The 19,139-nt window shown below is 41.4% G+C and overlaps 1 protein-coding gene across 5 annotated transcripts in view; it reads left to right on the top strand.

Moving 5' to 3' along the window:
• SLC16A12 (solute carrier family 16 member 12) overlaps positions 1–16,936 on the top strand; it is an 83,158-nt gene extending 66,222 nt beyond the window's left edge. For 4 of the 5 annotated variants that reach the window (XM_072971576.1, XM_072971578.1, XM_072971577.1 and 1 more), the window contains 5 exons: positions 3,645–3,748; positions 6,530–6,673; positions 8,303–8,882; positions 10,847–11,106; positions 13,974–16,934. In XM_072971576.1, the coding sequence (XP_072827677.1) occupies positions 3,645–3,748; positions 6,530–6,673; positions 8,303–8,882; positions 10,847–11,106; positions 13,974–14,236 (1,351 nt within the window). In that variant the 3' untranslated portion in view covers positions 14,237–16,934. Of the gene's footprint in view, positions 1–3,644; positions 3,749–6,529; positions 6,674–8,302; positions 8,883–10,846; positions 11,107–13,973 lie in introns of all 5 variants that reach the window. The other variant, XM_072971579.1, reaches the window with a different exon arrangement.
• The last annotated feature ends 2,203 nt before the right edge of the window (positions 16,937–19,139 follow it).

Below are 19,139 nucleotides of genomic sequence, written 5' to 3'. Positions count from 1 at the left end.
GACTGAAGGTGGCCAAATGGGAATTCAGGAGAATCAGTTAGGAGGGTTTGGGCTGCGTCCAGGAAAGAGATGTTGGCACAAGTGACAAAGGATGAAGGAGATGCGGAGGCATTTGAAAGACAGGAATGAGGGAGAATAAGCAGAATTTGACAACTCATGAGATCAGTGGTCCTCAATGGGCTGCTTTTGATCCCTGGCAGTGGAGCGGGGTGGCATTTGGCAATGTCTGGAGACATTCTGAGTAGAGGCCAGGGTGCTGGTAAACATCCTGCAGTGCACAGGACAGCCCCATGACAAAGAATTGTCGGGTCCAAAATGTCAAGAGTGCTTGGGTTGAGAAACCTGCACTAAGGGTATTGTAACTGTTTTGATAATGAGGCTATGTCCAAGAGACCCTTTGCCTGCCTTTCTTTCTTTCTTTCTTTCTTTCTTTCTTTCTTTCTCTCTCTCTCTTTCTTTCTCTTTCTTTCTTTCTTTCTTTCTTTCTTTCTTTCTTTCTTTCTTTCTTTCTTAGTATAGTTGATTTATAATGTAGTATTAGTTTCTGGTGTACAGCATAGTGATTCAGTTTTATATACATATATATTCCTTTTCATATTCTTTTTCATTAAAAGCTATTACAAGATACTGAATATAGTTCCCCGTGCTGTACCATAGGACCTTGTTGTTTGTCTGTTTTGCATATAATAGTTTGTATCTCAAGGAATCATTATTCATGTAAATTGAAGTCCTAGAGGTTGGGAGAAAATCAAAGAGTTTTAAGTACTAGTCTAGTAATCTTTAAGATGTTAAGAACCATTATAGAGTTTTCTGCTGTTGTACTGAATTAAAACTAGTATAAGGCTGTTGCATTTGATTCATGCTTGAAACAAATATTCTCCAATATTTTAATTAAATTTAAGTTTATATAACCAGCCAGGTAGTTTATATTACCATTCTTGGTAATGTTAGTTGTAACATTGTTTCTGTACTCCAAAATCTGATATGATTATTAATCTCGATTCCGATCTACGGTAGCATGTTGTCTGGCTTCTTAAATCTGTGGATGGGGAAGGACCACTTTTGGGAGCCCTTTCACAGAAACCATCACATACAGTGCTCAGTATAGAGAACCAGAAGCAAGAACGGGAGTGTGGTGAACACAGAGGTGTGCCGTCCAGAGGGTGTCAGCTGCAGGGTTTATGTCAGCAGACAGCCTGCAGCTGTCAGTGTCCTCATGGTCCCCCTTGGCTGTGGAGAGCTGCCTCTCCTGAGAGCTTGCCATTCCAGGGGCACCCACATCCAGTGAGTGATGGAGGGAGGTGGGTAAGGGCCTGGCCATTTCACTGGGGACTGGCCAAGGACTGTCAGGCCCGCATCACTGGGACCTCTGTCTCTGCCTAATCATGCTTCCGCCCTCTTCCTTGCACAAGGGTTATCCCTACCTATACTCTGCACATCAGACTCCGTCTCAGCATCTTCTGGGACTTAGAAATTCGCCCTCCACATGGTCCCTTTTCTCTTTCCTCTCACCAGGGCTGGCGACATAATTGCAGGGCCCAGTGCACAATGAAAATGCAGGACCACTTGTTCAGAAGGCAAGAGAAGAAGGGCTGTTAAAAGTAGTCAAATAGGAAGCTTTTCCTTTCTTCAGTGGTCTCTCTCGGTTTTTCATGGTGTTTTTAATTTGCTATTTGTGTTGTTCTATATAAAGAAAAATGGAAATGTTAAACCACTAGGACACATTTACTGTTCATCTTTATATTATGGGTAGTCCTGTCTTTCCCTGCCTCCTATGTCATCATTTTCAGCCTAAGTGGGGGGTTAATGCAGAGAAGCAACAAGAGTAAGCAAGGATCTGCTAGGAATCCTTGGCCCTTTGTGTTTCTTAGAACGTCATTGCCTTCCTTCTGCATTTGAAGCAAGAAAGCGTGGTGTCTCTCATGCCCCTCTGCCCAGGCTCACTCAGCTGAAGGTGTAGCACACTTCCCTTGTGCTCACTCTGAGTCTTGCTGAGCTCCCACACCGCATGAGCCTACTGGAATCCTGTGCCCTGGGGCATCTCTAACACCAGGTGCAACTGAAAAAGCAAAGAGTTGCAGACAAGACGATGTGTGGATCTCCTCTGCTCAAATGCATACTCCATTGTCCCATTGGATGTCACTGACAAAACGCAAATTCAGATAAAATTAGTGGGAATTTTAGGACAGTGACAGCTGAGTGAAACCAAGTTTTATGCTTCTGAGTGCCAGATTCTCTGCGACTGTATGGATTGCACGCCCATAAAGCCAACCTGCCTAACACAGCCATCCTGATTGAACCTGATTCTCTTCCCTCTTCTTTAACTTCTCCATCACCCACCTTCACATCCAGCAGCAACTGGAGAGGAAAGGGAGAGTAATGTGCCGGGTTACTCTGGACTGCTGAAGCATAGTGAGTTGGAACGTAGCCCTACCCAAAGAGACTGATCGCCTCCTATCCCATCCCCAAGCCGCACGGCCTCATTTCTTTCCCTGCTGTCAGGGAGCTCTGAAAGCTTCCTGTCCTGAATTAGGAGACCAAGCTAATCTGCATGAGGTTCATTCCAAGTTGTACAGTGATACAAACTATTGCTTCTGGATCACTTATGTCTTGTTTCCTAAGTAATTAGCTCTTTTCCTTTTCTTTTCTTTTTAATGCAGGTACTGGGGGTTAAACCCAGGACCTCATACTTGCTAGGCATGTGCTCTACCACGGAGCTATGCTCTTCCCCCTAGCTATTTTCAACATAAAAATTTGTCTCTGACTCCATCTCTGTCTCTGTGTACAACCCCGCTTATATATGTATATACATACACACATATATTTCTGATTGTATAAGAAATCATATGCACTATAAAATGATTCAAAATGCATAATAAAGACAAAAAAGAAATAATTTATAACCCTACTATGCACATATATTGACTGGATACATTTTGGTTTATATGTTTTCAGGCTTTTTCTATTTACCTGAACTATGTTTTTATGAAAATAAACCATTATTTTACTTAACATTGTATTGTGAATTTATTTGGAAATCAATACATACAAATCAAATCATAATTTTTAATACCTAATAAAATTTCATCTTATTGATATGCTATAAACTACTTAACCAGTCCTTTATTGATGGACAAGTAGGTTGGTTACAATATTTAGCTATTGTAAGTAGTTCTCCAGAATATGCCTTTTTATGTGTATGTATTATTATATCATCATTTGTTTATTAACTTTAGTTAAAACCTAGAAGTGAAATTGCTGGGTGGTGTATAACTTTTTACTATCAAATCATAACTTATGTAAAAACCTCTTAGAAGTTAGAGATATTACCGAAATATTAGGCTGAGTGAGAATCCATGATTTTGACCTGCAGTCTTTTCCGTGAGACCTTCCTTAGAGCAGCCACCTTCACAGCCGCTTGGCTTCAGCAGCCCCTCTAGTGGATGAACACTTGTTCTTCTTATCCCTTAGGACGTCCCAGTTAGCTTCTGATTTCCCACTTCCTGTGGTCCAGCAGCGTACCACTGAAAACCAGTGGAAGCCTATGGAGACAGGAACAGCTGACTGAACCAAAACTTGAAGCTCTGGTTCAAATCCATGTTTGTTCATTTTTGTTGCATAAAATGCTTCACTGTGTTTTTCAGATGTATTTCAATTTTTTTTGTGGAGTTCCAGACATACTTCTCTCAGGATTATGCACAGACAGCATGGATCCATTCCATTGTAGACTGTGTGACCATGCTCTGTGGTGAGTATTACTTACCAAAGATAGACAGTTACCCTTGAACTGGGCATGCCAATGACCTTCCACTACCTTTGATTACCAGTCTTTCTGAGTAGAAGGGTTATGGTAAAAATTGTCTAAAATGGTATGAAAAGAAAAAGTATGATCCTGTCTATTGCCGGACGCAACCGGACGTGCTTTTGGAATGAATGTTCTTGGCTGATGTCAGATGGACCAGATAGCGAATACAGACAAATAGACATAAACCATTTGGTTCTTCCATGTAGAGTAGGGTGCTGGGCATCATAGGACTCGTCCTGAGTTTGGAAGCAGTTAACCATCAGTATATGCTTGCTTTCTACCCAATGCTGTGCCCCCTAATTCTCCAGTCATGTAAACAGTCATTGGAAGGCACTTTGAGCCATTTCTATGTGATCTCCTTACATGAGTGCCAGCAGTATGGGCATCATGTCTCAAGTCTTATTTTCACTCTCTTCCCTTCCCAGAGGCTTCAAAATTTGGCTCATGGAGTTCATTTTTCATGCATTAATCTTCATTCTTAGAGAAGTATTGGGGAAGGATAGGATGGTGCAGTCATGAGATAAGCACATTCACCATGGCTGTAATTTCATTCCAGAAACCTCAAAGGTGCTGTGTTCTCAGAATTCACAGACTTTCTCATTCCATCTGGATAGTAAAGGAAAACTAACCTTGAGATTTTTCTTTTTCTAAATTTCCAACCGAAGTTATTAAATTAGATTCTTAGAGATTTTCTGAGGTTGGGTAAAACTGGAATGATCTATTTGTAGGCTCAACCCATTTAATCCTTTCATTTAGATGAATCCTGAGTGTTTTAGACAACTATTGTCTCTTCAGGCCATGTCTTGGTGGCAAAAGAGAAATACTATATTATTTAGTAACTCATAAATAATCTCATCTATTCTGTTTTAGGAACTGATTCATATTTATTTTTTGGAAAAACATGTATATAATCAGGAATCAGTTGAATTGTGCAGAAATGTATTTCCTTGGTTGGGAGGAATTTAAGTGCAATTCTAGGACTAAAAGCATGTTTCATAAGATGGTTAAATTAACTCTACTGATAATGCTGGAAGGTTTTAAGGGATCAAAAAAATTATATCTTTAGATTTTCTAGCCTTTTTTTTTTTTTAACCATTAAGACAATCCCTTGGTTTTCAGGGTCAGATGGTTAGTCACAGCCTTTGCACCAGCACGTCAAGACAGCCATGTTTATCTTTCGCAGAGAATACAGGTGACTCATTTCTCTCACTGTTATCCCTTGGACAATATTTATAATCCCCCAAAGAGGAATAAATGGCCTTCAGTGACCAGTATGGTCACAAGGACCATGTAAGGCACTGAGCTAAGGCAGGGCCATGTTAGATGCAGTGTATCTAAATTCTTTCCACAGCCTGCAGGCCCCTTGTCCCTAATGGCCATATATTCACTTGCTCATTTGGCAACATCAGTTGAGTTCAGAATATGGACAAGAAGCTGCACGATCACATCCATGACACCCCTTGGGGCCGTATCTGCCCTGTGATAAACAGAGAAGTGAACACTTTTCATTGAATTTGGTGTCAATTTTGTCACTTTCCAGTAACCATAGCAGCAGTGGCCTGGAGAATTGGATATATTTTCAGGAGATTTGCTCATTCCTGTTCTCCAGAGGTTGTAGATACAGCCAGTCACTGTTCTGACTAGACAGGGGATATTAGGCTGATGATATCGTGTACATTTGAGTCAGGTTCCAGTTTTAATTTGATCAGTATAAAAATTATGCTCCACAGAAACCCAGAGAACGACTCTTCTGTTCTAGTTACTAGGAGTACTGGTGTCAGCACCAATTGTTCTTTGGAAAGAAATCCACGTGCTTTCCCCACCCATTACCTCTGCCATCATTCTGGGAGACCCAGAGAGCCAGAGTAACAGGGTGAAATAACCCTGGACTCGGTGCCAGATCCCCTGAGCTCTGTACTTCTTGGTGATCTTGGGTATGTCATATTCCTCTGAACTTCAGTTTCCTTTTGGCCTCTTCCAGCTTTAATTAATATTCTGTAAGCCTGGAAGTTGGCACAATTCTGACATTGTTGAACCACAAATAGAGTGAGGCCAACCAAAATGTCACAATGGCATTTCCTTGATTTTCTGGCCTTTGATTTCTCACCACAGAGTTTCCCAAAGCCCAAAAGCAGTGCCAGATTGTGGAATTTGTCTGTGATCTCTCTCCCTGACCTATTCCTGTATCACGCTGTTGGCCACACAGTGTTGCCCAAATTTTGAATATCTGTGTCTGCAGTGCCTTGATGCAACCAGTTACTCTTAAAGAGGAGCATACAACTCGGGAACCACGTCTGCAGAGGGTGGAGAATGTGCCCTTCTCCACCACTTAACTGCCATGATTATTGCTCATGGTGTATGATCAACACTATGTGAACCATAGAAGGCACATTGCTGTACAAGTGACATGTGGTTCAAATAAGCAGTTAATTCACTGTTGAAGAAGCACTCTATAGCTCTGGGACTGGGACCGTCGTAGACTGGAGGAGTGCAATGAGAACAGAAATGCATGTCAGCAGGCATGGTCCTAGTGCCAGCTTGGCTGCTTACTCTCCGTGTGAGTGACCGTGGGCAAGTCTTGTTCTCTCTCGGTTTCCAAATCTGTGGGATGGGTGGGGCGGGCTCAGTGCTTTAAAGGATGGCTCGTTCTCTGCACAGCACCACAGCCTTTCCACAGTGCCCCCCAGGCCTTTCTGTTGAACCTATTTATTATTGTTTTTGAAGCTCCACTTGGGAGTGTGGTCAGTAACCACTTATCCTGTCAAGTGGGAATCATGCTGGGTGGCTTGCTTGCGTCTACTGGTCTCATCCTGGGCTCATTTGCCACCAGTCTGAAGCATCTCTACCTCACTCTGGGAGTTCTTACAGGTAAGGGCGCTTCGTACCACTCGTCTCACCCCACCCTAGTTAGTGGCGGTCAAGCACCTCCCACAGAGCTGCAGTCATAAAACATTCATTTCATTAGATGCATCATTTAGCCAAATGTTTGCCTACCTAGCGGTTAAACAAAAGGGCTGGGAATGCAACTGACTATATACTGTCATGAAAATGTGTCGCCACTTAAATTCAGCCACATGACAAAAGTGACTGCTGCCTTTCCCTTTGGCAGCAGTGTATGACTGAGATTCTTTGCTTCAAGCAGCAAGATGTTAGCTGGAGCAACATGCGTTTTTCAGCAATGATCATTCTCCCAACATCTTTGTGCCAAGACTTTGAAATACTATCTGTGGTTGACCTGAACTGCCCAATTTTATAGTGAATATCATTGTCCAATAAATGGGGGGGGCTACAATGTGAAAAGGAAAGCCCCTTGGGAATATTCTCTTTCAATGTTATGGAAGTAGACTTTAGAGAATGAAGCCCGTAGAAAGAGAAGCAGCCTTTGTGCACTCCAGAGATCACACTGAAGGGGACTGCACAGGGTGAAGGTGGGCTCGGTTGGTGGGACTAGAGTAGCAGTTTGCCCCGTCCCTCGGGGTGAGTGGCACTGGCTCTTGTCTGGGCTCTCTGCCGTGGGGTGGGGTGGCCTGATCAGGCCAACAAAGGATATAATCTCATGGTGAGGTTGTAACTCTACCTCTATCAGGTGAAAAAGGTATCTGTCCCCTGTCACCCAAAGGTCCTGACTGCTAGGGTGTCCCATCATCCCAGTTTACCAGAAACTGTCCTGGTCTTGGTGCTGAAAGTCTCGCATCAGGGAGACCCCTCAGCACAGGCAAACTGCGATCTTTGTTCACCCTGCACTGCAGAGGGGAGCAGGGACTGATGGTAGTTCTCCTTTTCCTTCCTTGACGTTGAAATTCCAGGTTTAAAGCCCCTCAGACTTGCTTGTCTTAAAAGGAATAGAAGTGGAAAACCTTTAAGAGCCTTTCTGCTGACTTTAAGGGATATTTTCAGGTAGCTACATGTACACGCGATGTTCATGTATGAAATTGGCATGACATTTCCTAATGTGAAATTACTCTGGAACTTTCATGGGGTCACATATGCTGTTTAAACCCATATTCCAAAGTGGTCCAGATGATCAGAGTTGTGTCTTCATAAGCAGTGAAAAGTTGAAGTAATTCTCTGGATAATTTGAGTATTATTAAATTACCCAGAGATAATTTATTAAAATTAATTTTAATTTATTTTAAAAAGGTGTTGGTGGAGAGAATAAGTTTCTTAATTAACTCAGTGTTATCCTGATTTTCTAGTTAATTCTAACTTAATTTAAATTAGTTTGTCTAATAGTTTTTAAATTCTTCATTTCACCTTAGTCATAATCCCTTAAGGCTTTTCTTCCCAAGAAGAAAATTGTACGTAGATTATACTTTCCAAATTGTGGATAGCTTGTGTGGGGAGACTGATTTTCAGCTTGGTGTAGTAAACAGTTTTAAAAGCGTTTATTTGAAAGTCAGATGCTCTTTAATCCAGAGAGTATTATTCTGAGAAATGTTCTTTCGCTGGCTGTTCATGGTGTAGCACCGGCGCTCAGAGAGTTCTCTTTATCCCCAGGTCTTGGATTTGCACTCTGTTACTCTCCAGCCATTGCCATGGTTGGCAAGTATTTCAGCAGACGGAAGGCCCTGGCTTATGGAATCTCCATGTCAGGAAGCGGCATTGGCATCTTCATCCTGGCTCCTGTGGTCCAGCTCCTTATTGAACAGTTTTCCTGGAGGGGAGCATTACTCATCCTTGGAGGCTTCGTTTTGAATCTCTGTGTCTGCGGTGCCTTGATGCGGCCAATTACTCTTAAAGAGGACCGTACGACTCCAGAGCAGAAGCATGTCTGTAGAACTCAGACACAAGACTTTAAGCGGGGGTCTTCCTACTCGACTTGGACTAAAGAATGGGTGCAGACCTGCCTCTGTGGCTCGTTGCAGCAGGAATACAGTTTTTTACTGATGTCAGACTTTGTTGTGTTAGGCATCTCTGTTCTGTTTATGGCTTACGGCTGCAGCCCTCTCTTTGTGCACTTGGTGCCTTATGCTTTGAGTGTTGGAGTGAGTCACCAGCAAGCTGCTTTTCTTATGTCCATTCTTGGGGTGATTGACATTGTTGGCAATATCACCTTCGGATGGCTAACCGACAGAAGGTAAAATCCTTGAGACCACCATTGGTTTCCCACCAGAGGCTTTAAGCTTTGAGTTCCCCCTCATCACCTGACCCTCTAGAATACCTAGATCTGAATAATGTTACCAGATTTTCAATATCTGAAGACTACTCCCTTTTAAGTTATTATTTTCAGAAGAACATTTTTTTGTAAAGGGACAGACAGTAAACATTTTTGGCTTGTGGGTCACATGATTACAACTGCCCAGCTCTGCTGTAGCACAAAAGCAGCTACAGATAATATGGAAACCAAAGGGAGTGGCCGTGCTCCAGTAAGACTTCATTTAACAACACTGAGATTTTGTTTTCTCATAATTTTTACATGTCACAAAATTTTATTCTTTTGATTTTTTTCCCCAGCCATTCAAAAATGGGGAAAACCGTTCTTATTTCACAGTTCTAAAAGACAGGTGGCGGGCCAGATTTGGCCATAGTTTGCTGTCACCTGTTCTAGATGGTTCAGGATGGTGGGTAGTATGTCTAAATTTCAGAAGCCTAGGGTAACTGACTGTGAGTTCTAGTGACAAATTTAATTCCATCCTAAGTCAAGTCAGTCCACTGGTAAGGACTTCTGGCTGGGTACTGTGGTTTTAGTTTCTTTTAAACCACCCCAGAGACTGGCTGGCAGTAGTGAGGAACAGAATCCCATCCAGGCAGGAGGATCAGGTGAATAATAACGCGGTATCTGTAGCCTCGTGTTTATGTTTGATGGTGCAAATAGCAGATACTCTCATTATCGTCGTAGGGTTAGAAACCAAAGTTGTAAGAAATCTACTGAGTAGTTTATTCAGCTAATGCTCATCTGTTTGGATTGAAGAGAGCAGGCTATGCATATCTCCTAAGTGATGGAGTCCTCACACTTGAGCTGTGACCCGGGAGAGCTGGTGTCACGTGGCTTCTCACTCGTTATGTCTTTGGGAACTAAGCAGGCTCCAACTGCCATTCTCCAGTGTTAGGAATATAATTTTAGGATTAAATCCACATTTTTAATGGTTAAGGAAGCAGGGGAGAGCAAAGGGTATGTATCTTTACAATCAAATAACTCAACAAGAAGCAGCCTGGCGTAGGTCTGAGAGAGGAATCTCTAGTCTGAGATATACAAGACCTAAGTTCTTGTGCTGGCTCTGCCCCTTATTGTCCCTGTGACCTAGAGAAGATCACCTAACCGTCAGATCCTCAAGGGTCTTCATCTGTAAAATGCGCCAGTTCAATATTTGCCTTGTTGACCTTATAGCATTTTGTGAGGCTCAAATGAGATTGTGGGTGGAAAAACATTTGTAAAGCATAAACTACTGCTGCTGATATCATACAGAATCTTTAAAATGATTGGTATCATAGACAGGTTTGGATCTACAAGGGAAAAAATGTTCTTGGAATTATCACTGGGGAGGTCTTGAAATAAGACTTAGTCCTAGGGCAAGACCTTCATAATCTTTGGCAAATCATTTTCATGTCTTTATATCATGGCTTCGCTTTGTATAACCTACTTGGGTTACTGAGCATAGATGATGTGCCAGATACCAATGGATAACATATCTGAAAGCACCTAATATGGTAGACTTCTAGGAAATATTAGTCTCCAGATACTCTTCAAGTTATGTCACAACTATCCATAGAGTAACCCTGTGAGCCAGGTGACTTTTCCATTTTACAGCTAAAGGAATTAAGGTTAGAGTTAGGTAGTGAGTAGGTGGCAGAACTGGATTCAAACTTCCATCTTTCTAACCTTAGAGCATGTATGATTTCCTGCCACACCATGCTTCTTGGGAACATGAATTCTTGCACTTGTATATTCCAGATAAAGCTAGGAAGACAGTGTGGGTAACACACAACAGGGAAGCCATCCCTGTAAATGACTACAGTGCTTACTGCTGCGTGGCCTTGCTTCTGAAGCTTTTTGATGGAACCTGTGCGTCCTCCACTCATTCTTGGTCTTCAAATCCACAGGTGTCTGAAGGATTACCAGTATGTTTGCTACCTCTTTGCCGTGGGACTAGACGGGCTCTGCTATCTCTGCCTCCCAATGCTTCAGAGTCTCCCCCTGCTCGTGCCTTTCTCGTGTACCTTTGGCTACTTTGATGGTGCCTACGTGACTTTGATACCAGTAGTGACTGCAGAAATAGTGGGGACCACCTCTCTGTCATCGGCGCTCGGTGTGGTGTACTTCCTTCACGCTGTGCCGTACTTGGTGAGCCCACCCATCGCAGGTAAGTTTCCAGAGAGAACCTCAGTCTCCTCTTCTCTTTGTCATACTGAGGTAGAAACAGTGAACTCACACCCAGACCATGAGGATTGGAAGTAAGTTGGGAAGAGAGAAAGAAAAAGGGATGCAAGAGCCGCCAGAGACACCATAGTCTCGCCTGTATCCTTGTTTTACAATCTTCTTCCAACTAAGTGGGGGAAACCTTAGCCTACTTGGAAAGAAAAGGTCCCAAATTAGAGTCTTGATTCCATTCCACACTAATGATGGGACCAATGGAATGGAGCGGCTGTTCAGACTCATAAATAAGTAAGTTGGGCACATTCGGAGGAAGGTCTGGTGGGAATACAGGATTCCAGTAGGGGGCAGGAGGCGGTGAGGCTGGTGCTGAGGCTGAAATGGTGACGTGTGGGTGTCATGGTGGAGTGTCTCGAGTGCCAGCCAGAGATGCCAGGGCCCTGTATTCTTCAGAGACTATGGGTAGTAGTACAGTTTTTGTGCAAAGGGATAATATGGCAAAGAGTATATTTTAGAAAATGTGATCTAGCAATTTAGGGGGAAAGCAGCCAGGATTTCACTCTAATAGCTCAAGATCCAACTGATGAAGGCCTGACCTAGGGCTGCTGCGGCAGAAATGGGAATGAGTTCTGGGCGCAAGGAAGAAATTTGGGGGAAAAAGAAATCAACTGATTTTAGCATGTGGGGATGAGGGAAGGAAAGAAGTCATAGATAACTTAGGAAGAATAGCATGGCGGAAAGAAATAAGGAACTTGGAGTAAGTAGCTTTGCCAGAAAAATAATAAATTTGCTTAGACATATTCAGATATCTGAAATACCCAATAAAATGCTCAATGGTGATGTTTAAGAATGAAATCTGAGCTTTAGAGGGAGGCCAGATTTGGATATACAGATTTGGGAATCATAAGACAGAGCATCTAGACTGTTTTGTAAACTGTAAAATGCCATAGAAATTCAAAACAGGATTAAGCAAGTAATTCAACAAACATTTATTGCTTGTGTACACCAGCACTGTGCTTGGCACTGTCTGTATAGCAGCAAACAGCTCAGAACTTGTTCCTCCGTCCTGAAATGTGTGGTCTAGGCCAGCGTCTCTCAGAAAGAGGTCTTGGGACTACCTGCATCAGAATCCCCTGGGTCCTTGTTAGGATGCACATTCCCTGACCCTCCCGCTGGGAACTGAACCTTTGGGGGTAAGTTCCAGGAGTCTACATCCTCAGCCAGTTTCCTTGTGATGAGATGGTACCCTGAAGATGAGACTAATTGGTGCAGATTATTCCCTGCCTAAATTAAAACCGAGAGTGAAGAAGGTCTCTGAAGGCAGGTAAAAGAGAAATGAGCCAAGCATTTGCCTAGAAAGAAGGAAGGAAGAGAATTTTTTTAAACATTTTTTTTATTGAGTTATAATCGTTTTACAATGTTGTGTCAAATTCCAATGTAGAGCACAGTTTTTCAAGGAAGGGAATTTTTTGAAGAAGGCAGGATTTCTGCTTTAGCTGCTTTGTGAATAGACAGTTCAGGGTTATTTCTAAACCCCAACGATGTTAAAGCAGCACATTAGGGGAAACTGTGGCCGCTTGACGGCTGCAGATGAAAAATTTCCTGAGCAGTTAAAACTCCATGATATAGGACTGTAAGTTTAGTGCTTCATTTTTGGCAAATGCCCTGCAAATGCTCCCACATCCTCCCTCCATAGCCAATTTACGTATTTAGCAACCTTTAGGAACAGTGTAATTCTGTTAAAAAAGGCATAGGACATAAATTGCAATTCCTGAATCTTTTTTTCAAACCATGGTCTTCATTTGGCAAATCAGACATTATGCTCATTGCCAGGTTTTAGAGGATTCGTGTGTGAGTTCCTATTGTAGTACTTCTCTTATTTAATTACCTTTAAGATGACAAGTCTCAACTCAGTCTCTTCTGTTTGCTGCTATAGAAATTCACAAGTCAATCACATGGTAACTAAAATATTTGAGAGTAGTTTGGGTTGCAGGAAACTTTGTGGGGCTTCTAAGAATTTTTGCATGCCGTTTTTGACTAATGGATTTGAAGTGGGTGAGAGGAGAAATCATATATTTCTCTGGTGGATCTTCTTGGCATGTAAATAAAGTTTGGAGGAATTAAAAAAAACCTTTTAAATCACAAAATAATTTCCTGCCAGGGTCTAATCTTATCCCACTGATTCTCTGATCATTGTGGCCTTTATTTTGCACATCATATGTCCTGGTTCTCCTCAGAATTTAGAGCTGGAATAGATATGGTGGTTAACTTGTTGCAATAAGAGATAAAGAAAAAAAAAAGCTGTGATTACAGAACTATGACTTCTGAAGTTTGCATTTGAAAGTGCTAAGATGGCCCAAAGACCTAATTTTCAAACTGGATGGGGTACAATGACTGGATCTAATAGAAAATATGGATTCGGCTTTCACCAGAGAATGTGATGTTACTCAAGACAGATGTTATGTGGGGGCTGGGAATACTTGCAGCATTCTGTGCAATTATATTCTCTCTAGATAAATAAATAATCCCAACATAAGTAATTCGAATTATGTTCTTCTACCATATTTCATAGGATTAATGATAATAACTACATTTATTGTGTAAGTACTAGGAATATGACACTCTTCCAAGCACTTTCCATAACAGCAACAATCTATTTTAGAAGTTTCCCTCGCAAAATAGAACGCATTGTTCAGTTGCTGCACAATATTTTTAGGAGATCTGCTTTTTATGTCAAAATTATAGTGGTGGTGCTAGCAATCTATCATTATGATCCTCGCAAATTATTAGATTTGAGAGTGGGTAAATAATTGAATTTTCAACTCACCGATGCCATTTCGCTGTTGCTCGTTACAGGCTGGCTTGTAGATACGACTGGCAGCTACACTGCAGCGTTTCTTCTCTGTGGATTTTCAATGATATTCAGCTCTGTGTTGCTGGGCTTTGCTAGACTTGTAAAGAAGATGAAAAAAAACCAGCTGCGTTTCCTTGCCAAAGAATCTGATCCCAAGCTGCAGCTGTGGACCAACGGCTCGGTGGCTTATTCTGTAGCACGAGAACTAGATCAGAAGGACGGGGAATCTGTGGCGATAGCAGTGCCTGGCTACAGCTCCACATGACCAACGGCCTTGAACCGGGGAATCTTCAGGCCTGAGAGAGGTGGGACAACTGGGTTATCTATGTTTCTAAAGCGTTTTATTTTGGCAGAATCATTACCTTCCAAGGAAATGAAATTGTTCTACTAATACATTTATAGAGGCAAGTAGCAAAGTAACAAAGCAAGCTGGATGGGCTCAGCGTTTCCTCCTGTGGGATTCGTACTCACAAGTAAACTCACATCTTTTGAGCAAGGAGCAACACGTTGTGGAGAATGTTAGGACCTAGCGGATATAATTAGCTATAAATTGGGATAATTTCAAGGCACAACCAAAGCAGATGACACTGGGAACAGCTTTGTTTCAAACTCTCTGCCCATCCATCCAAGGTCCTCAGTTAGAAGGAAAACAGACGTTGACACTTAACGTTTCTTACTCTATGCTGCTTGGAGCAGGGGTTCTGTATTAATCATTGCCTTTTGAAGGATCTAAAGTAGTCTTCAAAACCCTGTCTAAAATCCTAGTGAGAAACTCCACCGTGAAGAAGGTTTGGCATCCTCACGTTTCCCCACCACTGAAAGCTCTTTTCCCAAGAGTGAGGCACGTACCTCTGACCGGGTGCTCACCTCTGTTAGTTACTATGACGTAGAACACTTAACTCAAAGTTTAGCAGAACACGCAAGACACTAGAGCGATTTCTAAATTTTACCTGAAATGGCAACATCAACACTGCCTCTTTTTTTCCCCCTTGGGAATAAGGCATTTATTTGAACTGTAGACCATTTCTGTTAGAAACAGAAAAATGTTGGCAGCATTCCAACTGGACAGGAATTGAATGCTTGAATCAGCAGGTCTCTGGTGAGAGTTTTCTTTTCAGATCAGACACTTAGGTTCATCATTACCCGAAACGGGACTTGGGAGTTCTGCCTGAAAAATATTATTCTAGAGATCTTCTAAAGGTGAGATTCCTTTCTCCTTGTGTTGGTTTTTGTTCCAGTGTCCACTGCTCTTCATCTCTTCATGGATAATCGTTAGAAACCTGGTGGACCTTTTCAGCTGGATGGGAAGGCCTCAGGGGTTGACTCCAGCATCACAAATGATAGCTTTGCCCAGGGGAGAGGGAGGACAAAGTTATGCAGGCTAGTGGTGTGACGTTTTACAGTTTATGGAACTCATTCACATACCTTCAGCCATTGGATTAGAATAGCTTACTCGTTCCCAAGTACTCTGCTTTCCTATGGTTTGGGATAAAGCCTTCAGACTGAAGAGGGAGGGCGTGGGGAAGGAAGAGAAAGGCTATATTCCTCTAGCCTGTCTCATCCACATAAAATCCTCTGAATTATAATCCTGAATCCTAAATCAGGTTGCACCTGTAAATAGGGGCAAGTCATACAATTGAAAGGGGATTTTTAATTATTCAAAAATTTAAGACCTGAACCTCAAGGAACTATTTTGATCCAGAAGACAATTTGACTGAGGCATCATTGTCCCCCAAGAGGCCTCACAAATGCTCTGCCAGGGGTACCAAAAGAAAAAAACACAGCTATGAGGAAGATCCTAGGTTCTCTAAGCATGTTCAGCAAGAGTCTTTTCCTATAACTGGATTATTTTTAAAAATTACATATTAATACATTGCTTTCAGAATGAAATACTGACTTGATTTGATGGGAGAAGACTAAAATTTCATAGGTGTTTTCCAAAGAGAGATTTGAATGTTACTTGTTATCTTTATACTTTTTGGATTTAGTTGTGAAACCATGTACTTTGTCATTTGCAAGTCAAAAACAATATTTGGAAAATTAAAAGGTCAAGTTAAAATAAAGTTATATGTGTTTGGAACAGCACTTTACACTAAATGTCATTTCTTGAATCTTCAGACCTAAAGATTTTTTTGAAATATAAGTGGTTATAAATATTCTTATACATATTTTTCCTAGTGATGATCACAGCAAAATTTTGTTTATCTGTTTCTGCGATATAATTTCTTTAAAGTATTATAAAGTATTCATGAAAAATGAGCATGGAGATCAGAGCTTTTAAAAATTTGTATAAAATATTTGGGATATTCTGGCTTTTTACATGCATAAATTTGTATTTTACTTTTCTTTTTGGAGCAGCATTTTTAGAAAACCAGTAAGGAAAATGTAGATCTTAGAGATTACCATTGTTGTCAACACAAAATTTTACTGTTATGTTCCATGTGCCTATACTGTTTATTTCAAAAACGAGAGATTCATGGGCATGTTGTATTTTGTGGGATCAAGAACAAAATTGTGGTGGATGATTCTACACCTTAAATATTTCTTTGTAACACTGCAAGCTCTCCTTTGAAACTGTCTGAGTAGAAAAGCAAAAGAAATATCTAAATACACTGTACCTACCATTTGGCCTTTTTTTCAGATTGTGATTTCACTAATAGATCAGATATTTATGATAATATTTTCTTATTTCAAAAGCATAATAAAAACGAGTTTCTAGTCATGTTTGGAAAAACATTTTTCCCCTGCACAAGGAATTTGGATAGATTATGAGTGGGCCTGTCTGGATCATGCTAAGATGTAGCTGGCATATAAAGGTGTGGTAAGCAGTCAAATAATTTACAAAAACCCAAACCATTTATTGAGTACTTCCAATGTGTTAGCCACTGTTTTAAGCACTTCCTATGCATTATCTTATTTAATACCCATAATAATTTGTATTATCACTATTTAATAGATGTAGAAACTGAGGCATCAGGTCCCACGGCTACTGACTGGGTAGCCAGTGCACTCCAGGGCCTCTAGTGAATTCCTGCAAAAGTGGGGAGCTGTCTCATGCTGGAGCCTGCTCCTCCCCTTTGTGCCTGCTCGGATCATCTGCTCGTGTAAAATTCAAGAGGCCCTCCCTTGGGCAGATAAAATCCTTTGGATTATGTTTCAGAATTCCAACTAGCATAGATGGAAATTTCGAAGAGTTTTCCCAGGACTCTGATTCTATCAAGACCACTACTTCCAGGCTAAATGGTTTAATTTGCTGTCTTTTGATCCAGGCTCCTCTTTGGGAGCCTATGTGTGGGGGAATGGGGAGAAGACTGGGGAGCACACTTAGCCCTGCCTTTCGCATTACCAAAGTCATGCTTTCCTAGTTGGGAGCTGAGTTCTTTCTGAAGTGCCTGCACCGTTGCCCAGTGATGATGAAGATGGTAACATCCATTTGGCCCTCACCTTCCTGGTTCTAATAGGTCTAATTCTGAAATGAATTATTGAAATGAAATAGTGTGAATTATTCTAATTCTGAAATTTACTGAAACGAAGTGGTACAAATTCAAGGTAGATATCTGAGTTTCTCATACTTCAAAGTTTGAGTCTTTTTTTTTTTTAAACTCTGTCAAACAATAGATTTGTATACCTGTTGCCAGAGCAGCTACCAGTAAGAGATGACTGGGATTTTGTCCCATAGCACAGAGAAATATTTGGTGGGAGGAGTGGGAAGATGTTAAGTAATGATAAAAAGACTGACGTTTATAACAAAACATTTTATTATGAAACTTTTTTATACCACCCTTTCCATGACCTCAAGTGTGCTGCCTAATTGGTAAACTGAAACAACACAGGTGAGGACAATACCAGGAGGTTATTAAGTGCTGACCTGAGGCTAAGGGCGCTGCATACTCTTGGAGTTAGAAAAGGAAGAACTCATGATGGGCTGGAGAAATCTGAGGTGGTTCCGAGGAACTCAGGTATGGGACTGTATGCGTTGGAATCAGCCTCTGCTCTTTTCAGGGAAGAAGCTGGGGAGTAAGGAAAGAGATGTGAGGCAGCTGCTTTATGTGGCTGCCCGAGGTACCAGCAGCTACCTAAGGCCAGTGCAGAAGCAAACACAAGCTGCCGCTAATGCATGTTCAGGGGAGGGGATCTGCAAGGGTGTCTGGACCTTCAGAGATAGAGATGCTGGGATTTGGGGCTGCACATGGCTCCTCTAAGTTAAAAACAGGGATTTTAGGGCATGGGGTTATACTTTAATAATTACTTCTTAACTCTAAAAACGAATCATCTGTAAGTTATTTCTTCTTAAAAGGTCCAGAGATTCAGGAAAAGTTTGTTTTTAAATAAGTATGTGTCATGCAGCACTGCCATCTGCTGGAAATAGTGAGACCACCTCCCCAAGTCAGCGATGCCTCCAGTTACGCTCAGTTGGACCAGGCCTGCCTTAGAAGGAACATTAACTCCTCTTCCCTCCCCAGTCCCTATTCATCACCCATCCCACATTCATCCTCTTCTTGCAAATACGAACATAGGGATAAAGATGCTGTGTTGTGATTTTTAGTATTCTGGTTGCATAGGTCACTTCTCTATCAAAGTAAATATGAATGATGATTTCAGTTGACTTGACTAGGGATAACCATAGGTAAAATTTAATGTGAAAAAATGTTTTTTTGAGCCCTCTGTTGCCTTCCTTGGGAACCCAGATTGTCCTTCTGGGGTGGGGGGACTATTCTTGGTCCCCTACTAATGTGTTCATTGATATGAGTTGATAAAGGATTAAGTTAAAGTGTGAGACAAAAATCTCAAACACATATCAGCAGTCAAGCTTCGAGAAGTGTTGAAACCCCTGTATCATTATACAGGGGAATTGTATGCTGTGTAATTTGGAAAGAAAACATCGTGCTTGTTATACTCTTTACAAATTGTGACAGATTTAGCAATTGAATTTACTTTAAGATGTAATAATTCCTATGAAATTGTGAGGGGATGCTATTTATTTATAACAACAATTGCCTTCAAAGGAGAGTGTGTCTTGTTAAAATGGACGGCCCTTTGGTTGAACCAAGCAACTTGATGAATTTGGTTATGGGTCAATGGGTCTGTAGCTGTATATGAAGTTAAGAGAGGACTGAGTTGCTCTGTTTAAGGAAAATGGTGGAACAGGTCTTAGTTCAGAAGGAGAA

This window comes from Vicugna pacos, chromosome 11, assembly GCF_048564905.1.
Source record: "Vicugna pacos chromosome 11, VicPac4, whole genome shotgun sequence".
In the NCBI taxonomy this organism is placed as follows: Eukaryota; Metazoa; Chordata; class Mammalia; order Artiodactyla; family Camelidae; genus Vicugna; species Vicugna pacos.
This window is presented reverse-complemented; position numbering and strand designations above follow the sequence as displayed.